The 23,067-nt window shown below is 49.5% G+C and overlaps 1 protein-coding gene and 1 long non-coding RNA gene across 3 annotated transcripts in view; both read left to right on the top strand.

Moving 5' to 3' along the window:
• The first annotated feature begins 22 nt into the window (after positions 1-22).
• On the top strand, positions 23-11,710 carry LOC126498358 (uncharacterized). 2 transcript variants are annotated; one of them, XR_007590821.1, is made up of 4 exons: positions 23-123; positions 5,820-5,954; positions 6,446-6,603; positions 8,797-11,710. It is a non-coding gene; the product is annotated as an uncharacterized lncRNA (long non-coding RNA). The 2 variants fall into 2 exon arrangements; XR_007590822.1 differs by having other exon boundaries at positions 10,215-11,710.
• A 7,109-nt stretch (positions 11,711-18,819) lies between these two features.
• The window catches only part of Rab20 (RAB20, member RAS oncogene family), a 25,564-nt gene continuing 21,316 nt past the window's right edge, over positions 18,820-23,067 (top strand). Inside the window, exon 1 of the mRNA XM_050137081.1 lies at positions 18,820-19,565. Coding sequence (XP_049993038.1) covers positions 19,394-19,565 — 172 coding nt within the window. The 5' untranslated portion in view covers positions 18,820-19,393. The remainder of the gene's footprint in view (positions 19,566-23,067) is intronic.

Below are 23,067 nucleotides of genomic sequence, written 5' to 3' on the forward strand. Positions count from 1 at the left end.
CTTCCCACCCCTTCCCCCGCATCGCTGAGCCACGGCTATCGGGTTTCCTTCTGAGCTCCCGGCGGCCCCAGCGCGCCGCCGGAAGTGTGTTCCTGATTCCGGAGGACTCGTCTTACCCCCGAGGTCAGCCTCCACTAATCCAATTTCTGTTCTCTGCTCAGACGATTGACAATCCGGACACCCAATCCGGCCTGGCCCCTGGGTCCTCGTTCTTTTTTTTTTTTACCTCGTTCTGTAGTGCTTTGTCCGTGGACACGATTGAGTTTCAGGTCAGCTTCCTTGGCAGCCTGCCTGCAGCTGGACACCTGTGGTGCCCAAATAGGTGATGTCCTTGTCCCTGGTGAATCCCACAACTAGATCTACAGGCCCATGATTTACCCCTATGAAACCAATTTATGGCCCCAGCTCCTCGCGGTAATCTCAGTAGAAGATAGGTAAAGTCCGCAAACCAGAAGCATCATACCCATGCCCCTTATGGCTGCCTGCCTTTGATACCTCCTCTTCTACCCTGAATGAGGCCTGGGTGATGACAATATGTGTCTCTGTGAGTATATTTGCACACGTGTATAAAGGTGCCCGTGAATGGCCAGAAAGGGAATCAGATCCTTTGGAACTTGGTTCCCAAACAGTTGTGGGTGCTTATGTGGAGGCTGGGATCTGAATTCGGGTCCTCATGATTGAGCCACAAGTGCTCTTGACAAGTGCTCTGAGTCCTCTCCAGCTCCCTGTGGTAAGGCACCTGTGGTAACTTTCTCCTATATAAAAGTCAAGAGCCAGGCCGGGCGGTGGTGGCGCACGCCTTTAATCCCAGCACTCGGGAGGCAGAGGCAGGCGTATCTCTGTGAGTTCGAGACCAGCCTGGTCTACAAGAGCTAGTTCCAGGACAGGCTCCAAAACCACACAGAGAAACCCTGTCTCGAAAAACCAAAAAAAAAAAAAAAAAAAAAGTCAAGAGCCTACAGTTGTATTGTTTTCCTGCATTTTACAAACAAGCCATAGAAGCAAAATCCAAGATCAAGGAGTTTGCCTTGTGATCACCACACCATGTATATGTGTCTGTGTGAATTTCTCCATTAAATATCAACTTGGTTTTTCAAGACAGGGTTTTTCTGTAGCTTTGGAGCCTGTCCTGGAACTAGCTCTTGTAGCCCAGGCTGACCTCTGCCTCCCGAATGCTGGGATGGGATTAAAGGCATGCATCACCACTGCCCGCCGTGAACTCTCTTCTTTTTTTTTTTTTCTATTTTTTTTTTTTTTTTTTTTTTTTTTTTTTTTTTGTGAACTCTCTTCTTGCCAGCTTCAATCTCAGTGGAAGACTTTAGAAGCTTTACCTTCAAAAAAAATTTTTTTTAGCTGGATGTGGTGATCCTTACTGCTATCCCAGCACTCGGGAGACAGGCAGGAGGGTTGTTCCAAGTTCCAGGCCAGCCTAGGCTATGTTGTGAGAACTGTCTACACACACACACACACACCAACAGTAACCTAAAACAAAAAGCAAGCAACAAAACCCAATCCCCACACAAAGAACAAACTCACAGCAAATCCTCTTCTGTAAGCATAACAGAGGGAAAGAACAAAGCTGGGAGTTGTGGCTCATTCAGAGGCTGACACAGAAGGACCAGGAATTCAAGGCCAAACTGGGCTACATAGAAAGTTCCAGACGAGACTGAGATACGTAAGGAGACCCTGACAACAGAGATAGGGAGGGAAGAGAATTTGGTAGGGAAAGAAGAAACAGATTAAGTTCAGTTTAGGGGACATAGCACATTTAATGCAACAGTTGGTATAGTTAAACCAACTATAGGAGTTAAGGTTTGAGGAGGCAAAGCATGCTGGGCTTTGTGGAGGAAAGGCTTTCCCGGGAATTCAGCAGGTCCCACGTGTCATTGAGTGAACAAGTGAGCCTCATAGTTACCCTCTGGAGACATGGAGAAGCTGGACAAAAGAAATGGTATCACCACCATGTCCTGGGGGATTGGATCTAAAACAACTATCTTTAAGAGAAGCCAGGAAGGCGGAACAATAGTTCTTTCTTCTCCTTAGAACATCAAGTGAAGGAGCCGAGTATGGGCATGCTGGCTAGGAAGAGGATTCGCAATGTTTCTCTTGCAAGGAGAAGACATTCAAGGCAGCGTGGGGCCTGACTCAGTTTCCAGTGTGGCACATGAGGGTGGGCCTAAGGAGATGGATTTAATTAGAAGGCAGCATCAGAATGTCCAGGCACATAACTGGCACCTGCAGTGCATTGCAACAAATAGCTACTCATGTCAAGTCACAGGCTGATCACTGGCACACATGGAACACCTGGAAGATGCCCATGAAGATCAAAGCCAACACGGCTCCTGGTCTTGGTGACTTAGACCCGGCATGCCTATAGAAGACAACAGGTTCCAGAGATGCAAGGCTGTGGAATTCCTGGGGAGCAGCATGGTTGGGCTCCCTGGACGCGTAGCTTCCTTCACTCGGGTCATTGGAAACCCAGTCTGGTCACTACAATCAGGAAATCTCACTCCTCCTAGGTGTTACTCCAAAGGAGGCAGCAACATTGTGACCTCAAGGTCCTCTAATTTAAACATAAGCCCAGGACCTAGGAGGAAGAGAAGGAGGATTGAAGACATGCATGTCTCCGATGCTGAGCCTGCTGATCTGCTCTGTGGGGTGACCAGCTGCATGGTTTACTCAGCTTCCTCATTATAACACAAAAGCCCCTGCCACTTGCTGAGGATTTTACATAGATTATTCTCTTGGCCATTCACATTAATTTTCTATTAAAAGTTTTGAGGTCAGGGATATATCACACAGGGATATAAGAAATGATTACCTCAGCCTGGGCAGTGGTGGCACTTGCCTTTAATCTCAGCACTCAGGAGGCAGAGGTAGGTGGATCTTTGTGAGTTCAAGGCCAGTCTGGTCTACAAGAGCTAGTTCCAGGACAGGCTCCAAAGCTACACAGAAACCCTGTTTCAAAAATAAAAAAGAAAGAAAGAAAAAAGAAAGAAAGAAACTTGGCCCTTTGATCAAGAATAGTAAGGAATATTACAGAAAGATCCCATAAACTTACCCAGTTCCCCAAATTGTAACATCTACACTGTTAGGCATCTGTACTGGCCTGACCTCGGGGTATCTGCCCTCAGCTGTAGCCACTAAGAGCACCTCCTGTGCACATTCGCTACGTTCCCTTTTAAAAGGGCTCTGCCCACCTCCACCTCCAATCTCTCTCTCTCTCCCTCTCCCGTCTCTCTTCTGCCACTCCTGTCCCCAGAAGCCAGTCTCCCCTCCCCTCCCTTCTTTTCCCATTCACTTTCCCCCAATAAAAACCCCCTCCACTTGAGCTCAGTTGCATGGCATCGTTCTCTCTCTCCCACTTTTTCTAAATTACATCATACACAGCATCACTGTTGGCTGATAGGACAGTTCTGTCCCACCCGGACAGGATGCTGGTGTTAACTTTTGTTAACACCCATGCTTCCCCTCACCTCAAGCTCCCATAAGCCCCTGGCAATGACTAGCAGCCTTTCCCGATCCAGTCTCTCACCCTTATTAATGTCATGCAGGTAGACTCTACAGAATGTAACCTTTGGGGACTGGCATTTCCCCTCTCACCGTAATTCTCTGGATCTTCATCCTCGTGGCTCGCATCACAGTTTGGTTTTTTTATTGCTAGATAGAATTCTGTCCTAAGGACATAGCAGAATTTGCTTAACCACTCACTGAAGACTATCTGGGTGATTTTTGGATTCCTAAAGCTGGTGTAGACACTCATGTGCACACGTGACATAGAGCATGAGCCTTCAGTCCTCTGGGATACATGCGAAAGGTTGCATATTCACAGTGCTCCAAACTGTCTCCTCAAAGCACAGGACTTGCCTTTCCCCAGAACAGCTCACGTGATGCATTATCCGTTCTTTGTTTCTCCGGGACAAATGTGTTAATTCCACAGTTGCTCACAACATTTGCCCTTTGCCAGGCACTGATAGATGGGAGGATGTTACACATAAAATTTAAAGCCAAGAAGAGATTAACTTTGACTCTGGCTAATTCCCTGATCATTGAACCACCACCAATCCAATTCTTTCTTTGTAAACTCCCATTGGTCCTGAAAGACAGAAAGCCTCCTCTACAGTTCCAGATCTTGCTTGGACTCTGCTCCGAATCCACATATTCCCCTCTGTTAAAGCATCTGCCCAGTGTTCTATTAAAGCACCTGCCAGACTCTAAGGGCTGGGCCTCTGTAGCTGGGATAGAGTCAACTTCACTCTCTGTATTCCCGGTATTTAAAACAGTGCCTCGAGGACAAATAACAAAAGATGTAATAAATGCTACAGTTAGGGTGAAGAAATGAACAGAAAGACAGACAGATAGATAGACGAATGGGTGGTGCATGAGTGCTTGGGCAGATGGATGAGTGAATAGCTTGATGCATCCAAGATAGTTACATTATGGATGGATGCATGGGTACATGGATGTTTGTGTGACTGGATAGATGAGTGATGGGAGAATTGATGGTTAAATGGGTGGGTGGATACGTGCATATATGCAAGGATACATACATGTATATATACATGAATGACAGCTGGTTGGGTAGATGCATGTTTGTATAAATGCAAGGATAAACATACATAAATACATAGATGATATGTGGATAGATGGGTGGATGGATGCATGAATGCATACAGGATGGATGGGTAGATGGATGGTGGGTAGAATGATAGACTGGTAGATGGCTGACTGAATTAAGACACAAAACAAATGATAGAATTTTTAAAAGACTTATTTATAATTCATGTATACAGTATTCTGTCTGCATGTATGCTGCAGGCCAGAAGAGGGCACCAGATCTCACTACAGGTGTTTGTGAAGCACCATGTGGTTACTGGGAATTGAATTCAGGACCTCTGGAAGAGCAGTCAGTGTTCTTAACCTCTGAGCCATCTCTCCAGCCCCAAATAATAGAATTTGAAGTGTTGTGACATTGGGATGGGCTATGGGGAACACTTTAGAGGCGGGGTTGGGGGGTGATGGTGGTTATGATTCCTGGATCTTGAAATTTGCCCACATATTGTGGGCAAGAAGATGTGGAGGTTTAGGGAAAAGAGCAGATTTGGTCAGCAAAGGCCAACTTTCCAAAAGGACTTGGAATTTTGTCTAGTAATGGTCAAGTCTAAGTAGTCTCTTCTTTTACACATGCATGTAGTATGTGTGTCTGCACCTGAATATGTGGGCACATGTGTGCATGTGGGCACGCGTGTGTGTATGCATGCAGGGGTCTGAAGTTGATGTCAAGTGTCTCCCTTGGTCACTCTTTTTCGTTATGTGTATGTATTGTCTTGAGGCAGAGTCTCTCACTGAACTAGGAATCCACAGCTTCAGCTGGTTCACTGCCCAGCTCCTAGGGTTCCCTGTGTTTCAGGAGTCCACAGTTTCAGCTGGTCGCCACTCTGCTCCTGGGGTTCCCTGTGTCTCAGGAGTTCACAGCTTCAGCTGGTTCACTGCCCTGCTCCTGGAGTTCCCTGTGTCCAGGTAGTCCTGAATGGTATAAGATCGCTGAGCAATTCATGAGAAAAAGCCAGTAAGCAGTGCTTCTCCAGAGCTTCTTACATTAGCTCCTCCCTCCTGGTTCCTAGCTGCCCTTCTTGTATTCCAGCCTTGACTTCCTTCAGTGACCGACTTTGATGTGGAACTCTAAGCTTAAATAAACCCTTTCCTCCTCAGGTTTCTTTTGGTCATGGTGTTTGGTCACTAGAAACCCTAAGACAGAAATTGGTGCCAGGCTAAAGAGGAGGGCATTGCTGTTTCCGACCTGACCATGTGTTTTGCAGGAGGATGGTGGCAGTATCTGCATCTGGGTCAGAAAAGCTGCTGAGTGCTCAGAGTTTGATGAGCCCTTGCGGGAACTTGGAGGATCAACCTGAGAGCAGTGCAGACAATGGAGGCCTGGCTTGTGAGGTGCAGAGGTAAGTTTTCAGAGTTTCTTAAAGACTGTTGGAAATATTGGCATTTGAATTAAGAGCCATTAAAGTGAAACGTCTAATTTACTGGAATTCTACATCAACCTGTTTCTCTTCATTTACGTTTTGCCTCTGGGCTTTTTTTACCTTCCTTTCTGTCCGTCCTACTCTGTGTCTGCTGGCTGGCTGGTTGGCCAGGGGCTTCTCACTCTCTTTCTCCCTCATTCTCTTCTCCTTCTCCCTCCTTTTCTTCTTTCTGGAACCTAGATTTCTCCTCCTAATTATTCTCTCTGCCGGCCAGGCCTGCCTATCCCTCTTCTGCCTAGCTATTGACCATTTCGCTTTTTATTAGACCAATCAGTTGCCTTAGGCAGCAGAAACAAATGTAACATATCCTTACATTGTTTAAAAAAATGGAGCAGAAACAAAATAACACACCTTTACACAGTTAAAGTAATATTCCACAGCATAAACAAATGTAATACATCTTTACATAGTTAAATATTCTACAACATGACAATGTCCTGGATCTTCAGTCTTGGAGCAAGCCAGTAAGCAGCACTCCTCCATGGCTTCTGGTTCAGCCCCTGCCTCCTGGTTCCTGCCCTGAGTTCCTGCCTTGATTTCCCTGGAGGATGGACTTAGAAGCTGCAAGGTAAACGAAACCCTTTCTTCCCCAAGTTGTTTTTGGGCATGGTGTTTAGTGATAGTGGAAACCCTGTCTAAGACTATATCAGCAAAGGCTGACTAGGATGGGCAGCCACAAGGATAGGAGCAGACTTGACTTTGGAGGCTGTGGGGTGTGGGCCCCTGGTCTCCCTTATTCCTGGGGTGCATTGGCGGGGACAGTTATCAGTTAACTAAGCTTCCTGTGTGTTTCTGTGCTATCCCTGCCCCACCTGGTGCTTAGCTGCAGGCAATCTTCTCCATTGTTAATATGGTAATTTCCCACCTCCCTGGGCGGAGAGATCTTTGTGCTGCAGTTAGGTAGAAAAAGGCTTCCCCAAGTCTGAATAAAGGGCATTCGCTTGATCTCCTATTGAATGACCCTGGTCTCTGTGTCTTGTGTTCAATCTCCAGGCCCTTGCCCGGACTCGCATTCGGTACAGCTGCGCGCGAACTGTACCGAGGGTGTAACACCGAAATCGGGTGTTACAGTGGGGTATTCTTTGTCACTGACTGGGGTGCTGACTGTGTTGACAGTTTCCCCTGCAAAGCTGGAATACTTTGGTGTCTTTATCCGGGGCTTCCTTCTGCAGAGTCCTTTGTTCTCTGCAAGGGCTCTTATGGCTGAAAGACCCTACAGACCCCCTCCTCAAAACCTGCAGCAGCCAGCCTGCTCTCATAAGAACATCCCATGTGCTTGAGAGAGCAGGATGAGATAGGAAGACTGCAAGGCAGGATATCAATAAGATAGGACATCAACAAAGCAGGTTGACTGCAAAACAGGATATCTATAAGATAGGAACAGGATGACTTTTGCTGACACCCATGCTGAGAGAGGAAACCATTCATGCCCCCGCCTCATTCCGATAACCACGCTTTTTTTGCTTCTGTAAACTTGCTTTTTGCTCTTCCCTATAAAAAAACCTGCCCTCCAGTCGGCAGGCGCGCAAGTCCTCCGAAAGACTTGCCGCCCGCAGGTACCTGTGTTTACCCAATAAACCTCTTGCGATTTGCATCCGTATGGTCTCGGCCTGTTCCTTGGCATGGGGAGGTCTCCTCCTGAGAGAAAGTCCTCTTCGAGGGTCTTTCAATGGCCAGCAATTTCTGTTGCTTTATGAATGAGATCTTCAGTTGATCTTCAAAAACCATTAGTACATTTGTTGAGAAATTTCTCATATTTTCCCTCCTCTTTTCTTTCCAGAGTTATAAAATCTAACTTGAATTTCCCAGTGTGAAGGCGTGACATCCATGGCAGAGGCTCATAAGCTGTGACCTGAGGCAAACTGGAAAGCGAGTGTAGATGAGTGTGAGGACTTTTGTCATGCCCTCACAGCACCCTTGTTGTGATAAAAAAAGTGTACACACACACACACACACACACGCACCTGGTGGCATCTTCCATGACTGCAGTGAACTCATTATTGAGGCTCTTAAATTCTGTTTGCAGGTACAGTGAAGTGCTTTACATGTGGACACTCAAGGGTTTCTGAGATGACAGACATTGCCGTTCCAACAAGTTAGTTTTCTTTGCAAAAGTAAACAGTCTGCCCAAGGGCAAGTTCATGGTTACGGTGCCACTTACCGAATGTCTGAGAAATTCTAATTTCCTGTTTAGACAAGCCGTGAGAAAGGTAATTGAGAAACAGGTCTGTGCGGCCTGGAGAAAGCTGCTGCGAAGCACAGCCAGGGTAGGGGCAGGCTCTTAATCTCAGGTGACAAATGGTTCTCCACCTCCCCAGCTGCTGGCTCTTCACAGGTCACCCCTGATATTCTTGGGTCCCTGCCCTAGCCACGCCCACTCCCATAACCTCTGACCCGCCCATCGCCATCTTGGGACCCCTTCCTCTCTTTCTGCTTCCTTGGCGCGCGCGTGCACGCGTTTTCTCTCTCTCTCTTCTTTTATCTCTCCTCTCTCCTTTTATCTCTTTTCTCTGTCTTTCTTTCTCCCCCTTCCTTAATAAATACTTATGGCTATTTCCTGTGTTTACGTGTCTGTTCCCTGCCGCCACCGTGGGCCAAGGAAGCGTGCCCTCCTGTAGCCGCTTTCCCATGGCGGGCTCCGCCAGCCCGCCCGGGGACCGTTTGTAGCCGCTCTCTCATCGTTTTTTAAGAATAACAACCCCTGCAGTAGAACTCAGGACAGTTCTGTCATTTCCCATCCATTCCCATGTTCTCCATCCAGCAGGAGGAGGAGGAGGAAGAGGATGAGATTGCCACTCCCATCACATCTGGCGAGTTGTCAGAACACTGTGTCAGAGTTTAAGACACTGTTCCTTCTGATTGAACCCCAAAGCAACCACCATGGTAGAACTGTTGTCCTCTGGAGGCATGTTCGTGTCCTTACCCCTGGTCCCAGGATTGTGGCCAGTTCTTAGCATCCTTGACTCTTCTCTCCCACTCTACTGGCCATGGCACCCTGCTCTGTGCTAAGCAGTAAGGACTGTAAGTCACTTTATCTTATTTCAGATATTAATAAAAATGATTTTAAAGCTAAAATGAGCAGGTCATGGTAGCACACTCCTGTAATCCAGCACTTGGGTGGCATAGGCAGGAGGTTCAGGTGTTAGTACAAGGCTAGCCTGGGCTACACAAGACCCTATCTCAAAACTACACGGTAAAATAGAAATTAGACAGGAAACACGAGGTTCATTTTTGTTTTAATTCTGTGTGTGGATGTGTGCAAGTTAGTGCACTTGCTGGGTGAGGACAGAGGTGTTGGATCCCCTGGAGCTGGAGTGACAGGCAGTTGTGAGCTGCCTGATGTGGGTGCTGGAATCAAACTCAGGTCCTCTGCGAGAGCAGTAGACACTCCTAACCTCTGAGCCATCTCTCCAGCTTACTTTTGATAAATACATTTCTCTCTTTTATTTTTTTAAAAAGATGTATCACATGTAGAGTGTTCTTCATGCAGGAATGCCTGCATGACAGAAGAAGGCACCAGATCTCATTAGATGGTTGTGAGCAACCCCAAATTTGCTATGGATTGAACTCAGGACCTCTGGAAGAGCAGCCAGTGCTCTTAACCACTGAGTCACATCATCTTAACAGCCCTGATAAATACCTTAAAAACAAACAAACAAAAAAAACCCCAAAAAAACCCGGCGTTGGTACGCAGTCAAAAGAATGGTGAACGATGCCTTGAGGAACTGTGAGCGAGACCCCAGGGTAGAAAGCAGAAGGCCTTTTACCTCGGGTGCATTTTAGTCCCTGGATTATTCCTGGATGTGATTTCCTGCCTCCTGCGTTAAACATTTGCGTTCAGTTTATAAGCCGTGTTTATTCGTGTTGGATGTGGGGACACAGCTGTAGAACCCAGTCTGGTCAGTGTATCCTGACTCTACCTTGCCTTCATGCTTCCCCAGGTGTAATCTATAGCACGTGCCAGGCGACTGTGTTTCAGGTGGTCTGTCCTGAGAGAGACTGGGAAAGGGCTGCTCGGTTAATATTTAGCATGTGCTTCCTGATATCTGCGTGCATGTTTTTCTGCACTCACACAGCCTTCCTTGGACCACTGCCTTCTTCTTTGTGTTTGTGTGTAAAGTACAGTGATCCTGAAGGGCGGCTGTCTGCAGCTCGACTGCCATCTCCCCATCCTTTCAGGTCCTTGGATCCCTGGAGTAGCAGGCAAGAAAGTCGACACCAGGTGTGGTGGTTTGAAACCCTCCCCTGGGCTTGAAAGCCTTGAGCACCTGGGCTCCCGTTGGTAGCTTTGTTGGGTGAGTCACGGGGGTGTGGTGTTTGAATGAGAATGACCCCCAAAGGCTCACATTTGCATCCTTGGGTCCCTGTTGGAACTGTTGGGAAGAATTATGAGATCTCGTTAGAGGTGCTTCAAAAGACTCAAGCCATCCCCAGGTGGTTCTCTCTGCTTCTTGCTCGTGCACCAGGACACGGAAGGTCTCAGCTACTGCTCCAGCGTCATGCCTGCTGCCCTGCTCCCCACCGTGAGGACCACGGACTCCAGCCCTCTGGAGCCCTCTGAGCCTGAGTGAGAAAACATATTTGCTCCATCCTGACCCAACCTCATACTAAAACTAGGACCAGCCTGACCCTCAGGTGTTCCTAATGCTCTGTGGGACCCGTGACTCTCTGGCTGTTGCTCGGCTTCTGTGACTTACAAGGCTTTCTGCTCCCCTCCGTACCAGACAGAAGCATCGCGATGACACGGCTGTGCCCTATTCTTATTAAAAGTTCATGCTTGCTAGCCGCCACACCAATGGGATGTACCAAACCTGTGTTTTTGACCTTTCTATACCTCCTGCTCACTAACCTCGAGGTCATCTTGTAGTCACGGGAGTGGGTGCCTCTGGCCAGGTGTGGGTGGCTCAACAAAAATTTCAAATTCGTAGAGTTCATCTGGTCACCTTCTCTTGGGAGAGAACAGCCTGGCTACAACACCCCAGATTAAATGTTTTCTCTTATAAGCTGCCTTGGCCATGGTGTCTCGTCGTGGCAAAAGAAAAACTACTAGTACACTGAGGAAAGAAATCCCTTTTATTGTGTTTTTAAAGACAAACAAAAAACAGGAAAAAAAACCCCACAAATTACAAAGCTGGGATGTCACCCAGGAAAGCGTTGACCCCTGGGAAGCAGGCCGGTCACCAGGGACCAGAGCAATGTCCATGAAGGGGAGCCTGGGCTGCCCTCCTCGGGCTGGACAGCTACGTGACTAGAAACAAGAGTCAAGGTGTCTGCTTCAGAAGTCCACAGAAGACCATGGTTCTTCGTGCAGCCCCTGGCAGTGAGGTGTCCCTGGGGTTTCCCCAGTTTCAGTCCCTGCCTCTCTGTCGTCTCAGCGTTCATATTCCTCTTCTACACCAGTCATGTTATGTGGCTGCTCCGTATGGTCTTAACGGATCACATATGAAATGACCCTACTTACCCATAAGGTGACAGGCTCAGAGGTACTAGGGTAGGATTTTAATGACTTGGGAACACAAATCAGTCCCCAGTTGGCAGCCAAGCTGCAGGTCTGTCTCATTGCCTCTGGTGATACCGGGTGGAAGACGTTTCTATTTTCCTATCCTCCTCCCACCGGCCCAGCTTCCATCTGCTTAGATTCTGCCTGGCCAGCGGTACACAGCAGGATCGTTACACATTCCAGCCCAGGTGACTGTAGCTCAGCTACTCCAAAAACCATCTCCAGGAGGGGGTCCTTCCCTTGGATTCCTGCCCCAGGGGCATCTGATGGAGTCACCTGTGTGACACCATTGGATCCTGGGGAAGAGCGAACTGAAAGCTAGCCACCTCACTGCAGGAGGGCTTGCGTGAAGAAAGGGCGGAGGTCGTCACGTCACGGCCACACACTCCTGGCCGACCTCCTGCTGTGAGAGAGGACCCTCGGGATCAGCTCCTTCCAAAGGGCTGGAGAAGGTACTGACCATCACCAGTAGGGGGCGCAAGAAGCCACCGTATTTCTGATTCTGCTCACTGGGGCGAATGTGTTGGTGGCTTCCACACGGGTCTGCACATTGATAACATCTGCACCTGGGGATGTGGGGTCTTTATAAAAATACCACTGTCTGTGGAAAGACCTAAAGAGTCGCCTCACCAGAGAAGACAAACACCAAACACATAAAAATGTGCTTAGCAGCTTCAGCCACTGGGACAATGGAAATCAAAACCAGAGTTAAAAACCCCTGACATACCAGAACGCCAAATGTTGGCAGGATGAGAAGTCAGAACTCTCCTGAGCTGCTGACAGTGGGGAAAGTGTCACCACATCCAGGAGACCATAGCCTGAATGTCCAGCAGGAAATGGATCAAGATGGTGAGGTCTACGCTGAAGTGAAAGGAAAAAGCCACACCAGGAGACTTACAGACTAACTCCTGCTCTGTTGAAGGGGCCAGACTCAGGTGGGAGCATGCAACATTGTGCCATGTTTATAAAAATTTGGAAAATTCCAGTTATTTGGTAGTGGCAAAGGTTCACGGTTGGTTGAGGCTAGAGAGGATGGAGAGGGGCCATCCATGGCATGACCCAGAAGCTTAAGAAGCCCAGTGGACAATGATGTGCTCATGCAAGCTATGAGCCCACGGGTGAACATGTGTCAAATGTATCTAGGTGTCCACCCCGAAAGTGTACACTATACCTCTCAACTACACTTCAGTAGAGTTATCAAAAATAAAAAAAAAAAATAGGCGTTGGGAATCATCATAGAGAGGCCTCTGTTGGTAGCTGATGGGGACAGATGCAAAGACCCACAGCCAAACATTAGGTGGAGAAAGAGCCCAAATTGGAGATCTCCATTGGGTCTCTCCCCTTGGAGCTCAGAGAACCCCATGGAGGAGGTGGAGGAAGAACTGTGGGAGTCAGAGGGGCAGAGAACAGACACCAGGAGGACACAGTTCACAGAATCAACTAAGCAGGGCTCATACAGCCTCGCAGAGACTGAAGCAGCAGTCAGGGAGCCTGCGTGGGTCTGCATAGGACCTCTGCATATATGTGATGGTTGTTAGCTTGGTATCTTGTGGGGGTGTCTCTGGCTCTTTTGCCTGCTCTTGGGACTCTTTTCCTCCTACTGATTGCCTTGCCCAGGCTTGATATGCGAGGGTTTGTGTGTTGTTGTGCCATGTTCAGTTGGTATCCCTAGGAGGCCTGCTCTTTTCTGAAGGGAAATTTGATGTGGGATTCCCCTCTGTCTGCTGTGAATACCAATGGTTCATAAAGAAACTGCTTTGGACCTATAACAAAGCAGAACTTAGCTAGGCAGGGAAAACTAAACTAAATGCTGGAGGAAGAAGGCAGAGTTTAGAAGAAGCTATGGAGCCGCTGCCAGAGACAGACGTGCTGAAACTTTGCTGGTAAGCCACGACCTCATGGTGATGCACAGATTAACGGAGATGGGTTAAATTAAGATGTAAGAGTTAGCCAACAAGAAGTTAGAGCTAATGGGCCAAGCAGTGATTTAATTAATACAGTTTCTGTGTGATTATTTTGGGAGTCTGGGTGGGCGGGAAATGAACAAGTGTCCTACCTACAACAGAAACTGGGGAGAAGTGCGTCTGGGGGAGAGAGGAGGAGGACTTGGAGGAGCAGAGGAGGGGGAAACCGAAGAATGGCTTGGGGAAAAAAAAAGAAAAAAGGGGGGGTTGGTGAGCTAGCTCAGTGAGTAAAGGTATCTTCCACTAAGTTTGACTGCCTGAGTTTAGTCCCCAGGGGACGGAGAGTGGTGACTGCTTCAGGTTGTCCTCTGACTTCATGCACACACACACACATACACACATGCACACACATACACACACACTTTAAGTTAGTCATAACGACTACATTGGCCATCCATTTTTTAAAGATGTATTTATTTATTATGTATTCAATGTTCTGCCTGCATGTATGCCTGCAGGTCAGAAAAAGGTGCCAGATCTCATTATAGATGGTTATGAGTCACCATGTGTTGGGAATTGAACTCAGGACCTCTGGAAGAGCATCCAGTGCTCTTGACCTCTGAGCCATTTCTCCAGCCCTGGCCATCCTGTTTTTATTTTGTTTTATTTATTTATTTATTTATTTATTTATTTATTTATCTATCTATTTATTGGTTTTTTCGAGACAGGGTTTCTCTGTGGTTTTGGAGCCTGTACTGGAACTAGCTCTTGTAGACCAGGCACATGCCTTTAATCCCAGCACTTGGGAGGCAGAGGCAGGCGGATCTCTGTGAGTTCAAGACCAGCCTGGTCTACAAGAGCTAGTTCTAGGACAGGCTCCAAAACCACAGAGAAATCCTGTCTCGAAAAACCAAAAAAAAAAAAAAAAAAAAAAAAAAAAATCCGGCCCCCTTTCCCTCGGATTTGGCGGCCATGGCATTCTCCTGGCAGAGAACCTCATGCTGCACCCAGCGAGCCTGCAGCCCTTGGCTGGCTTCACCCCACGTCTGACAGTTCAGCTTGGGTGCCTGCCTGGCCCTGTTCTGGCCGCAGGGCAGGGACTAGCAGAGATCAATAGTGCCTTAACTATTAACATAGCTGCCAGTAACAAATTCAAACATTGCGAGGCTGGAGAAACAGCTCACTAGTTAAGAGCCCTGCTGTCTTGCAGGGGACCCAGGTTCAAATCCCAGCAGACACATAGTGGCTCACAACCATCTGTAACTCTAGTTCCAGGGATCCAACGCTGTCTTCTGCCCTCCATGGGCACCAGGCAGGCACAGACATAGATGCAGTCAAAATAGCCATACACGTTAATAGTTATACACACACATCCAACCCCAGCGCTGTGAGGTGAGCTGAACTACGCCCCTTTGGTTCATTTTCCTGTGGATGACTGTTACTGCCCCGTTTGTATTCACAGACCATAGTTTTCATGCACACCCAAATATATGCCACACAGAGTTAAGAAAAGAATGTGCTGAGTAACTGCTGGATAGCATGGGTAAATATAGAAGATTTAAAACGTCTCTTGTAAGCGAAGGGAGCCCACGTGCAGTCTCTGCATGCTGTGATTTCTCCAATACAACATTCGGGAGAAATCAGAACAATGGCTGCTGGCCAGGCGGGCTGAATGCACAGCACCTGTGCAGCGTTAGAACCACAGCGCTTTCCGCATGGTCTGCGATGCACTCTGAAGGTTACTCTTGACAGTCAGCCTGACTGGATGGGCAGAGATTCCCAGGTGATTGTGAGCCTGTGAGGAAGATTCCAAGGCCAACTAGATCACCGGGGCTCTGACCTAGTCAATGGCTATCGGGAAGTGATGGAGCTTTGGGTGGTGGGGCCTGTGGACCACTGGGGTGTGTCTGAAGGGTGCTTTTCAGCCCTAGCACCCTCCTTTTTCATCTTTATGAGGCGACTGCTGCCCTCTACAGTGCCCTTCCTCTGAGATGCTACTGCTTTGCCACAGACTTACAGCAACAGAGCCACGAGGCCACGGACTGAAACCACAAGCCCAGATAGCTTTTCCTTCTTTCAGTTGTCTGTGTCAGGTGTTCTGCCAGCGATGAGAACTCATCTAACACATGCAGCCTTTCGCTACGCATTTGTGCAGACCCACAGAATGTACAGAGGAGCCCTCTCGTAAGCCAGGCTTCAGTTAGCAGTAGCGTACCAGCAGCTCACAAGGGCAGCGAGGGGGTCATACTGAAGGAGACATTACCAGCTTTTCGTCACGTAACAGAGTACCTAGGAAGCCTAAGGAGGAAGGACTTGTTTTGGCTCAGAGGTGTCGGTCCACAGTCCATGGTCAGTTGGCCTTGTACTGTGGTCTGTGCAGGTTGGCACAGCGAGGTGGAAGAGCAGGGCACAGCTGCTCAGCTCATGAGGAGGGGAAGGGACCTGACAAGGTGTAGCCTTTTAGTTACCTACAGATCTATTTCCTTCCTATAGGCCCTGTCTCCCAAAAATGCCAGGGTGTTGAGTCCATCAAGGGACCTGCCCACTGATTAGTTCAGAGCCCTGTGAATGCAAAAACATGCTCTCACCGCTAAGGGAACAAGACAGCTTACCTGAGCCAAATGTGAGTGATGGTGGCCCAGGAACATGGATGTAGGTTGCTGGAACTGTAGGAAATTTTATTAGTTACAAAGGAAGTCACAAATCTAAGCATTGGGCACCACAGGGGGTGGGGACCACAAGGCATAGGGACCAGAGGGGTTGGGGATCACAGGGCATCGGGTAGGGGTGTTACAGCAAAGAGAGGAAAATCTCCTGTCCACTAAGGCCTCAGGCACTATCTGATAGCAGGCTGAGACTACATTGTAAAAGTTTTGAAAGTCACGAGGCTGTTAGGTCAGACGCAGGAGTGGCTTTCAAAGGGACTAAAATAGTCCAAGATAATCTGGCTCTGGCTCTGGTCTGCAACATTTTAACTCTCCACAAACAAGCGGCTCAGTCATTCGTCCTTGTCCTTGTAGAATGTGTGACAGGGGTGCCACTTCAGTTCCCAGTTTACCCAGGGTCCAGTCACCTCCCAATGGTGTGTCATGGGGCACATTCTTGGTCTCACTGATAAAGGAAGTCTAGAAACAGACACAGAAGGGGAGGCAAGGACAAACGCTGGAGCCAGAGACTCGGAGAGAGAGGGACAGACAGTTCTGAGAATCATCAGGTGTCAGAGGGAGGAGATGGAAGGACGGACGGACGGATGGAGAAAGCTGCGGTTTGGATAGAGAAAAGTGAAAAGATGACCACGCTTTTGCACGTCACAGATGTGTTAAATGAGATGGTCTGCTCTTTCCAGACAACCCAGGAGCCATTTTCCCTTAACAAGGTCTGGTTTAACCACAGAGTAGAGAGCTGCTGGGTGTGGCTGAAACTCCTCAGGTTAGCTTCAGAAAGGCCGGAATAACCAACATCTCCTATTGTGAGTTTACCATCTAGTTCATTTAGAGTCAGCAAAGAAGGAATAGCTAATTATAGTTCCAGGGACCTTGACCCTTTAGCTTTGTGGACAGCTCAGAGCCCTCCTCAGCAGCTGAACTTTAATCTTATGCAGCATGTGTCTCTTGACCCTTCACTGAAAGGCCAATGCTGGCTTGTTTTTGACCCAGCCACCATAGCCCCTGAAATGGGCATCCTTCAAAAACTATAACTCTCTGCTTCCCGGGGTGTAACTGAGAACCCATTATGCCATTTGCTTCATAGGAAGGTGATGCGTTGGAAATACTGTCTCAAAGGTGTCTGGGAAGGAGATGGCTTACATCCCTTTCTTCCTGTCTGCTGTCTCTTGGATTTACCAATAGGGCACTGAGCATCCAACACAGGAGTTTTGGGGAGAAAAATTCATATAAACTTTTATAAGTTTCAGCCCAAAGGATGTTTCTGATTTTCTTTTTAAATGTTCCTTTTCGGTCTGAGGTTTTAAACTTGTGGATTTTTTGAGGCACAGTTTCACTAGCAACAGAGGCTGACCCTGAGCTCATGACCTTCTGGCTCAGTCCTCGACCTCCACATGCTGGTAGTATATGTGCTACTTACTATGTCTGGCTCAAACAAAACATCTCCCTTGCTTCCTTCCTTCCCTCTCCAACATACTGATTATTTGACTTCTGTCCATGCATAGCCATATGTACAAATAAAGAAATAACATAAGTGATACACATCCATGGTAGAAAATAAAGGCAAAGCCACAGAGAGACCAACTGTTGCTACACACCATGAGGACAGTGATCAGCTCTTTTTCTATGTACCTGTTTTTTGTTTTGTTTTTCAAGACAGGGTTTCTCTGTGTAGCTCTGGCTGAAGGGGTGAGGCAGGGAGGTGGGGGTGGGGATTCCTGAAAGTTTGCAATATTTTGGCCTTGGTTTAGGGTTTAAACAGACCCGCCCATTTCCATCCCTCAGCCTCTGGGCGTCTGGTTACTGCCCTAGCCAGGCCCGGTAACTTTATCGCATCAAATCCACAACCAATTAGAAGTAACTTAGATTTCACAGGGGGGGGGGGGGAAGGGATGGCTAGCGAGAGCCGGGGGTTCAAGGGAGCGGGTTTCACGCGCTGGTGAGCCTTCCACGCCCCAGAACGTACCCTTCCGTCACTTTCCCAAGGCCGCTGATCTCAGCGCAGCGGACACGGTGCCCTAGGCTTTGCGTTCTTGTCTCAGTGGAATCTCACACTAGCAGAGGGAGAAACTCCCAGGAGTGTGGCCACTCCTTTCAAAAAACTGGACCCGCTGGGCTTTACCTGTCCCAGGGTCACCCGTCCACCTCCCTGCAGGCAGGCTAGAGCCACAGGAGGAAGGATTCTGAAAGAGTTTCAAGGGTTCTCTTACAGGAGGAAGAAAAGTCTTCCTCAGCTGTCACCGCAAGTGCAAAGTCAAATTTTCCTATTGCCGCACAAAAGCTTTCCTGCAGAAGTAAAAAGCAAACCTACCTAGCCGGTCTCCCCCGGTGCCCTCACTCCCTCCGTGTCCTCCCTTAACCTCAGCGGTCTTCCAAGGGACATTCCCAGCCAGGTAAACTCTCCAGGGTCACCTGTGTGGGTGCAACCAAGGTGCACCGAGGAGCAGTGGGCAGGGGCGGAGTAGTGAAATCGAGCTGAAGGTGCCTGGGACCAGACACACATCGCTCGGCCGAGCCATGGGTCACCAGCTCCAGGGCAGCTCTGCGCCAACCCGGGCTGATGAGGAACGCGAGTGTCCGAAGGAAGGCTCTCTGGAACTTTCACCTTCGGTTCCTCCCAGGTCCTAAGCTCCAAGTTTGGCAGTACACAAGTTCCAAGGTGGGGGGTTGAGCGGTACGTGACCTGCTAGAGAGGAGTGGGGGATGGAGGCGTGAGGGTGGTGGTGGCGTAGTCTGGGCCCGGGTGCGGGGTTCCAGGAAAGAGGGTGGGGGCGGAACTGGAGAGGGGCTTGGAGGAAAAGCGATGGGAAGGAGTGGGGTCTGTGGGGACAGGGGCCAGGGCTCTGGGACGGGGAGGGAAATGAAGTGGGGACGGGGTTTGGGATTGCCGGGAGGCAGGAGGGAGCATGAGTGAGGAGGAAGGGGGAAGAATGGGTGGACGTGGGGCTGAGGTTTGGCTGAGGAGCAAAAACTTAGTTGGGGAGGGATGGGAAAGAATAGGGGCGTGGTAGAGGTGTTGGGGCACTGGGGAAGGGGCTTGGAAAAGAAGGCGGGGCCGGGCGGCCCTGGGGGCGTGGGTGTGGGCGTGGTGGCCGGGAACCCCACGTGGGACTCGGGGTTGAGTTCACTCTAGCCCGGAGAGCCTTAGCGGGCTTCCTCTTCGGCACTTCAGCGCTTCCCGACCTCAGGTCTGGGCCATTAGAGTCCGGGGTCCCTGGGAGCTCGGGGTCCGCTACCCCTGGCGCCCTGGGCGGGTGACGGAGGGGCGCAGGAACCACCTCCTCCGCGACCATGCGGAAGCCGGACGGAAAGATCGTGCTGCTGGGGGACATGAACGTGGGCAAGACGTCGTTGCTTCATCGCTACATGGAGCGCCGCTTCCCGGACACGGTCAGCACCGTGGGCGGTGCCTTTTACCTGAAGCAGTGGCGCTCCTTCAACATCTCCTTATGGGACACTGCAGGTGAGGGCGGCCCCGCCGGTACAGGCTGTCTTCCGGGTCCGCGGGGCGAGGAGTTGTCCCCTCCAGGCGCAGGGTCTCCAGCTCCGACTGTGGCGTTCACTGCTCCTCTGTCCCCGCTTGTCCTGCTTTGCTGACTGGGAAAATCTCCAGTTCAGCCCACTCTGTGCGTCTTCGCGAAGATCCAGGTTATCCTGGAAGAGATCTCTGGTCCTCATCTTAGGTGCTTTAGTGTCCCCCTCAGGGTCCCCTCCTTTGGTGTGCCAAGCAGTTCAAGGTGTCGAGCAGAGCTGCTATTATTGGCCCCCTTATAAACGAGAAAACTGAGGCAGAGAGTGTTGGATCGCCACCCCTGGATGTAAGTCAACTGGAAACCCGAGCTGGAATCGCCTTTGCGACTCAGGGTTATTTACCCACTGCTGGGTCTTGGCTGGTGCGCAAGTCATGTGCGTGGAATAGGTTCCTGTACTGGCCTTTTAAAGATAGGTAGTTAATTATTTTTAGTGCGTGTACTGTTTGTGATTTTTCCAGTAGGTCCATCTTCGTTTTGGACTATAGGTTAGCACTGGTTTGTTCCGTTTTTACTTCCTTTTCCATGATAAAGAAATAAGATATTTTAAGTGAACAAACAAACCCGGAAATGGTACAGTTTCGTGGAATGAGGTTTCCGATGTCTGAAACTCCAAGTTCTGATGTACTCAAAAGTCTTGCTCCTAATCTCTGACTTCTTGCTTTGGGCATATCAATCTGTCGGCTAGTAATGCACTCTCTGATGAAAACTGAGTTAGTGGTGCTCTCTGGCGCCTTCTCTACTGTTCGCACCCCCCCCCTTCCCTGTTCCTTCCTTAGCCCTCGTGGGGAACGCACTGGTTCCTAGTTTCCACGTCTTTCCTCTGACTTCACTCCAGGTTGTAGGTGAAGCCTGATTTTTCTCAGGCTGCCCGCTTGCCTGGCACTCAGCGCCCATAGATGCAATCTTGGAGAATCAAGCCCAGTCAGTCTGTGGACTCCTTTCCCAGTCTTGGACAGAGTTCTGCTTCTTTGCTGGGTTTAACTGCTGCCCTTGGTGTATAGGGGAGAACATGGAATTGGTCGGTTTTTTTCCCCAACATCTCTTGATGTTTCTGGATTAGACACAGACGTGTGGCCACAGCACACGTCCCCAAAGGGCATGAAGGAGCAGTTTCACTTTGCTGGGCGGAATGCATCCTGATCTTGGTCACCAGAGGATTTTGTAACACTGCTGATGTAATGATATCCTGAGACTTTGCTGGTTCCTCGTGTGGGGTTGGTAGCAACCTGACTAGTTTCCCAGCCTCCCTAGCTGCTTTTGTGTTCCTGGAACACCAAGTGTGAAGCCAGATGACGAGGGAGCAAGGCGGGGTGGCCAGGCCCCTTCTCCACATTCCTGATGTCTGTGCACACATACTTGGGGGGCTGAGGCCCAGGGTCAACAGTGGCCCATGTGACTAATTTAGTGTCTACTTCGGTGGTGACTTCTGGGCTGCTAGTCACCTGGGGGAGCAGAGACGAGGGAGTAGTTACTGTCCAGGATTCTGTGTGCAGTAACTAGCGTAAAGTCCCTGCCTCGTCCCCAGTTGACTTTTAGAGTAATTTCCATAACGAAGACTGACCGAAACTTACTTGCTAGCTCTCCAGCTCCGTAGGTGGGTGGCAGCACACACCTGTGAGGGCTTTGCGACCAGCTGTAGTCAGAAACACAGCAGCTGGCCAGGATTTGTGTTTTGACTCTTGACTGTTCACGTGTTTGGCACCTGGAGCTTGCTAAGTACTTGTGCTGGGTGTGGCTGGGGATGGGAGGGGCGTGCCGGCTATTAGGCCTCTTATTTTCTTAGTGCAGAGTTTCAGAGGTAGCCCAGGGGCAGGCATGTAGGGTGCAGACCTCGTCTGTAGGGGTCCAGGCATCCCCCATTGTTCTCTGATTACTCATATGCCTTTCCCAGATGGTCTGGTACAGGGGGGGCTCTCACCCTTTGTGGTAGAGAGAGGGACCATCACCCTTTGTGGGATGGTTAGGCCAGGATGGGATGATCAGAGCTGCCAGTGGTGTGCCTGGTCCGCCACCGAGTGCCATTAGCAAACAGATGCTAAGCATCTTCCATGTGCTAAGTTCTGTTTCTAGCTCAGACCTATGCACGGCAGTGGACTGAACAGACTAGACAACCGTCATCTCGGAGTTATCCATGTGTGCATCCCGTGGACTGTAAACAGACTTTTCTTTCCTGCCCGCCAGTTCTCAAATAATCGATGCAGAGACTTGGTATGAATTATAAATGCTCAGCTGATAGCTCAGGCTTATTACTAACTAACTCTTACAACTTAAATTAACCCATTTCTATTAATCTACATCCTGTTTCATCTCCGTGTCCTGCTGGCGACTCCTCTGACTCTGATCTTCTCCTTCCCAGTGTCCTTAGCCTGGTTTTCCTGCCCAACTTTATCCTGTCCAGCTATTGGCCAGTCAGCTTTCTTATTAAACCAATTATGGCATAATTTACACAGTGTACAGAAGGATTATTCTACAGTAATGGGCTGGTCTTGGAGCTTCAGATTCCAGAAGAGGGGGAAAGCAAGGCCTGAGTTTCCTACCAATCTCAGATCTGTTTGGAAGGCAGTACAGTAGTATGAGAAAGTAGCCGAGGGGCCAGTACAGACCCCTGCAGGCTGGACACTGGTCGCGTGTTTGTCCTAGCCCTTGCTGGCTGTAGCCTCAAAGTCCGTCATCCCCACCCCCCTCCTGACTCCTGGAGATGAGTTTGGGAAAGCAACTCAGAGCTCCAGCTCAGAACTGGGTCCTGCTCCTCCATCCCTGCTTAGCCCCTGTATCTTCTCCCTCGTCCTGGTGGTTGGTGCTGCTGCTGTTGCTGCTGCTGTTGCTGCTGGGTTCTTGGGATAGAGCTTTTGCTAGTGGTGTGGATCAAGGGGATGCAGATAGGTGGGGAGTGAGAGCCTGCTGTCCACAGCCTGCTCTCTTCAGAGGGCCCTCTCTCTGTTGCTGCTGGACACTCTGGCCTTTTAGTCCTTTGATATACTAACAGAAGGTTGTCCTACACAACCAAGGTGCAGCAGACTTTCCTGACAGGGTGTTGAATACTCCCTGTGGTCTGGCCCTCACCTGTCACTTTCCCTTTCCGATGACAGGCCGCCCTCTGTCTTTCTTTGACCCGAGTTAATACAGGTGGCAGGGAGAGCCAGGTTTCACCTCCAGCAGAGCCAGGCCACCTTCCGCATTTGCTTGGAAAGTCCTCAGCTTCATCCCCTGAGCTTTGCCACTCCCCCCACCACACACACACAGAGTCACAGACACAGATCAGTGTCCTGAGACCATGTCCCTTCCCTCTAGGTTCCTCTAACTCACTCCTTTCCAAGACAGGTTCACCAGCAGAGCCAAGGCCTTGTCTTTCCACTGATCCCTAATAACACAACTCCGGATTTCCTAAGGTGATGCGGGGGGGGGGGGGGGGGGGGGGGGGGGGGGGGGGGG

This window comes from Alexandromys fortis, unplaced genomic scaffold (genome assembly GCF_014885135.2).
Source record: "Alexandromys fortis isolate MF-2015 unplaced genomic scaffold, M_Fortis_MF-2015_v1.1 scaffold_3, whole genome shotgun sequence".
Taxonomy (NCBI): domain Eukaryota; kingdom Metazoa; phylum Chordata; class Mammalia; order Rodentia; family Cricetidae; genus Alexandromys; species Alexandromys fortis.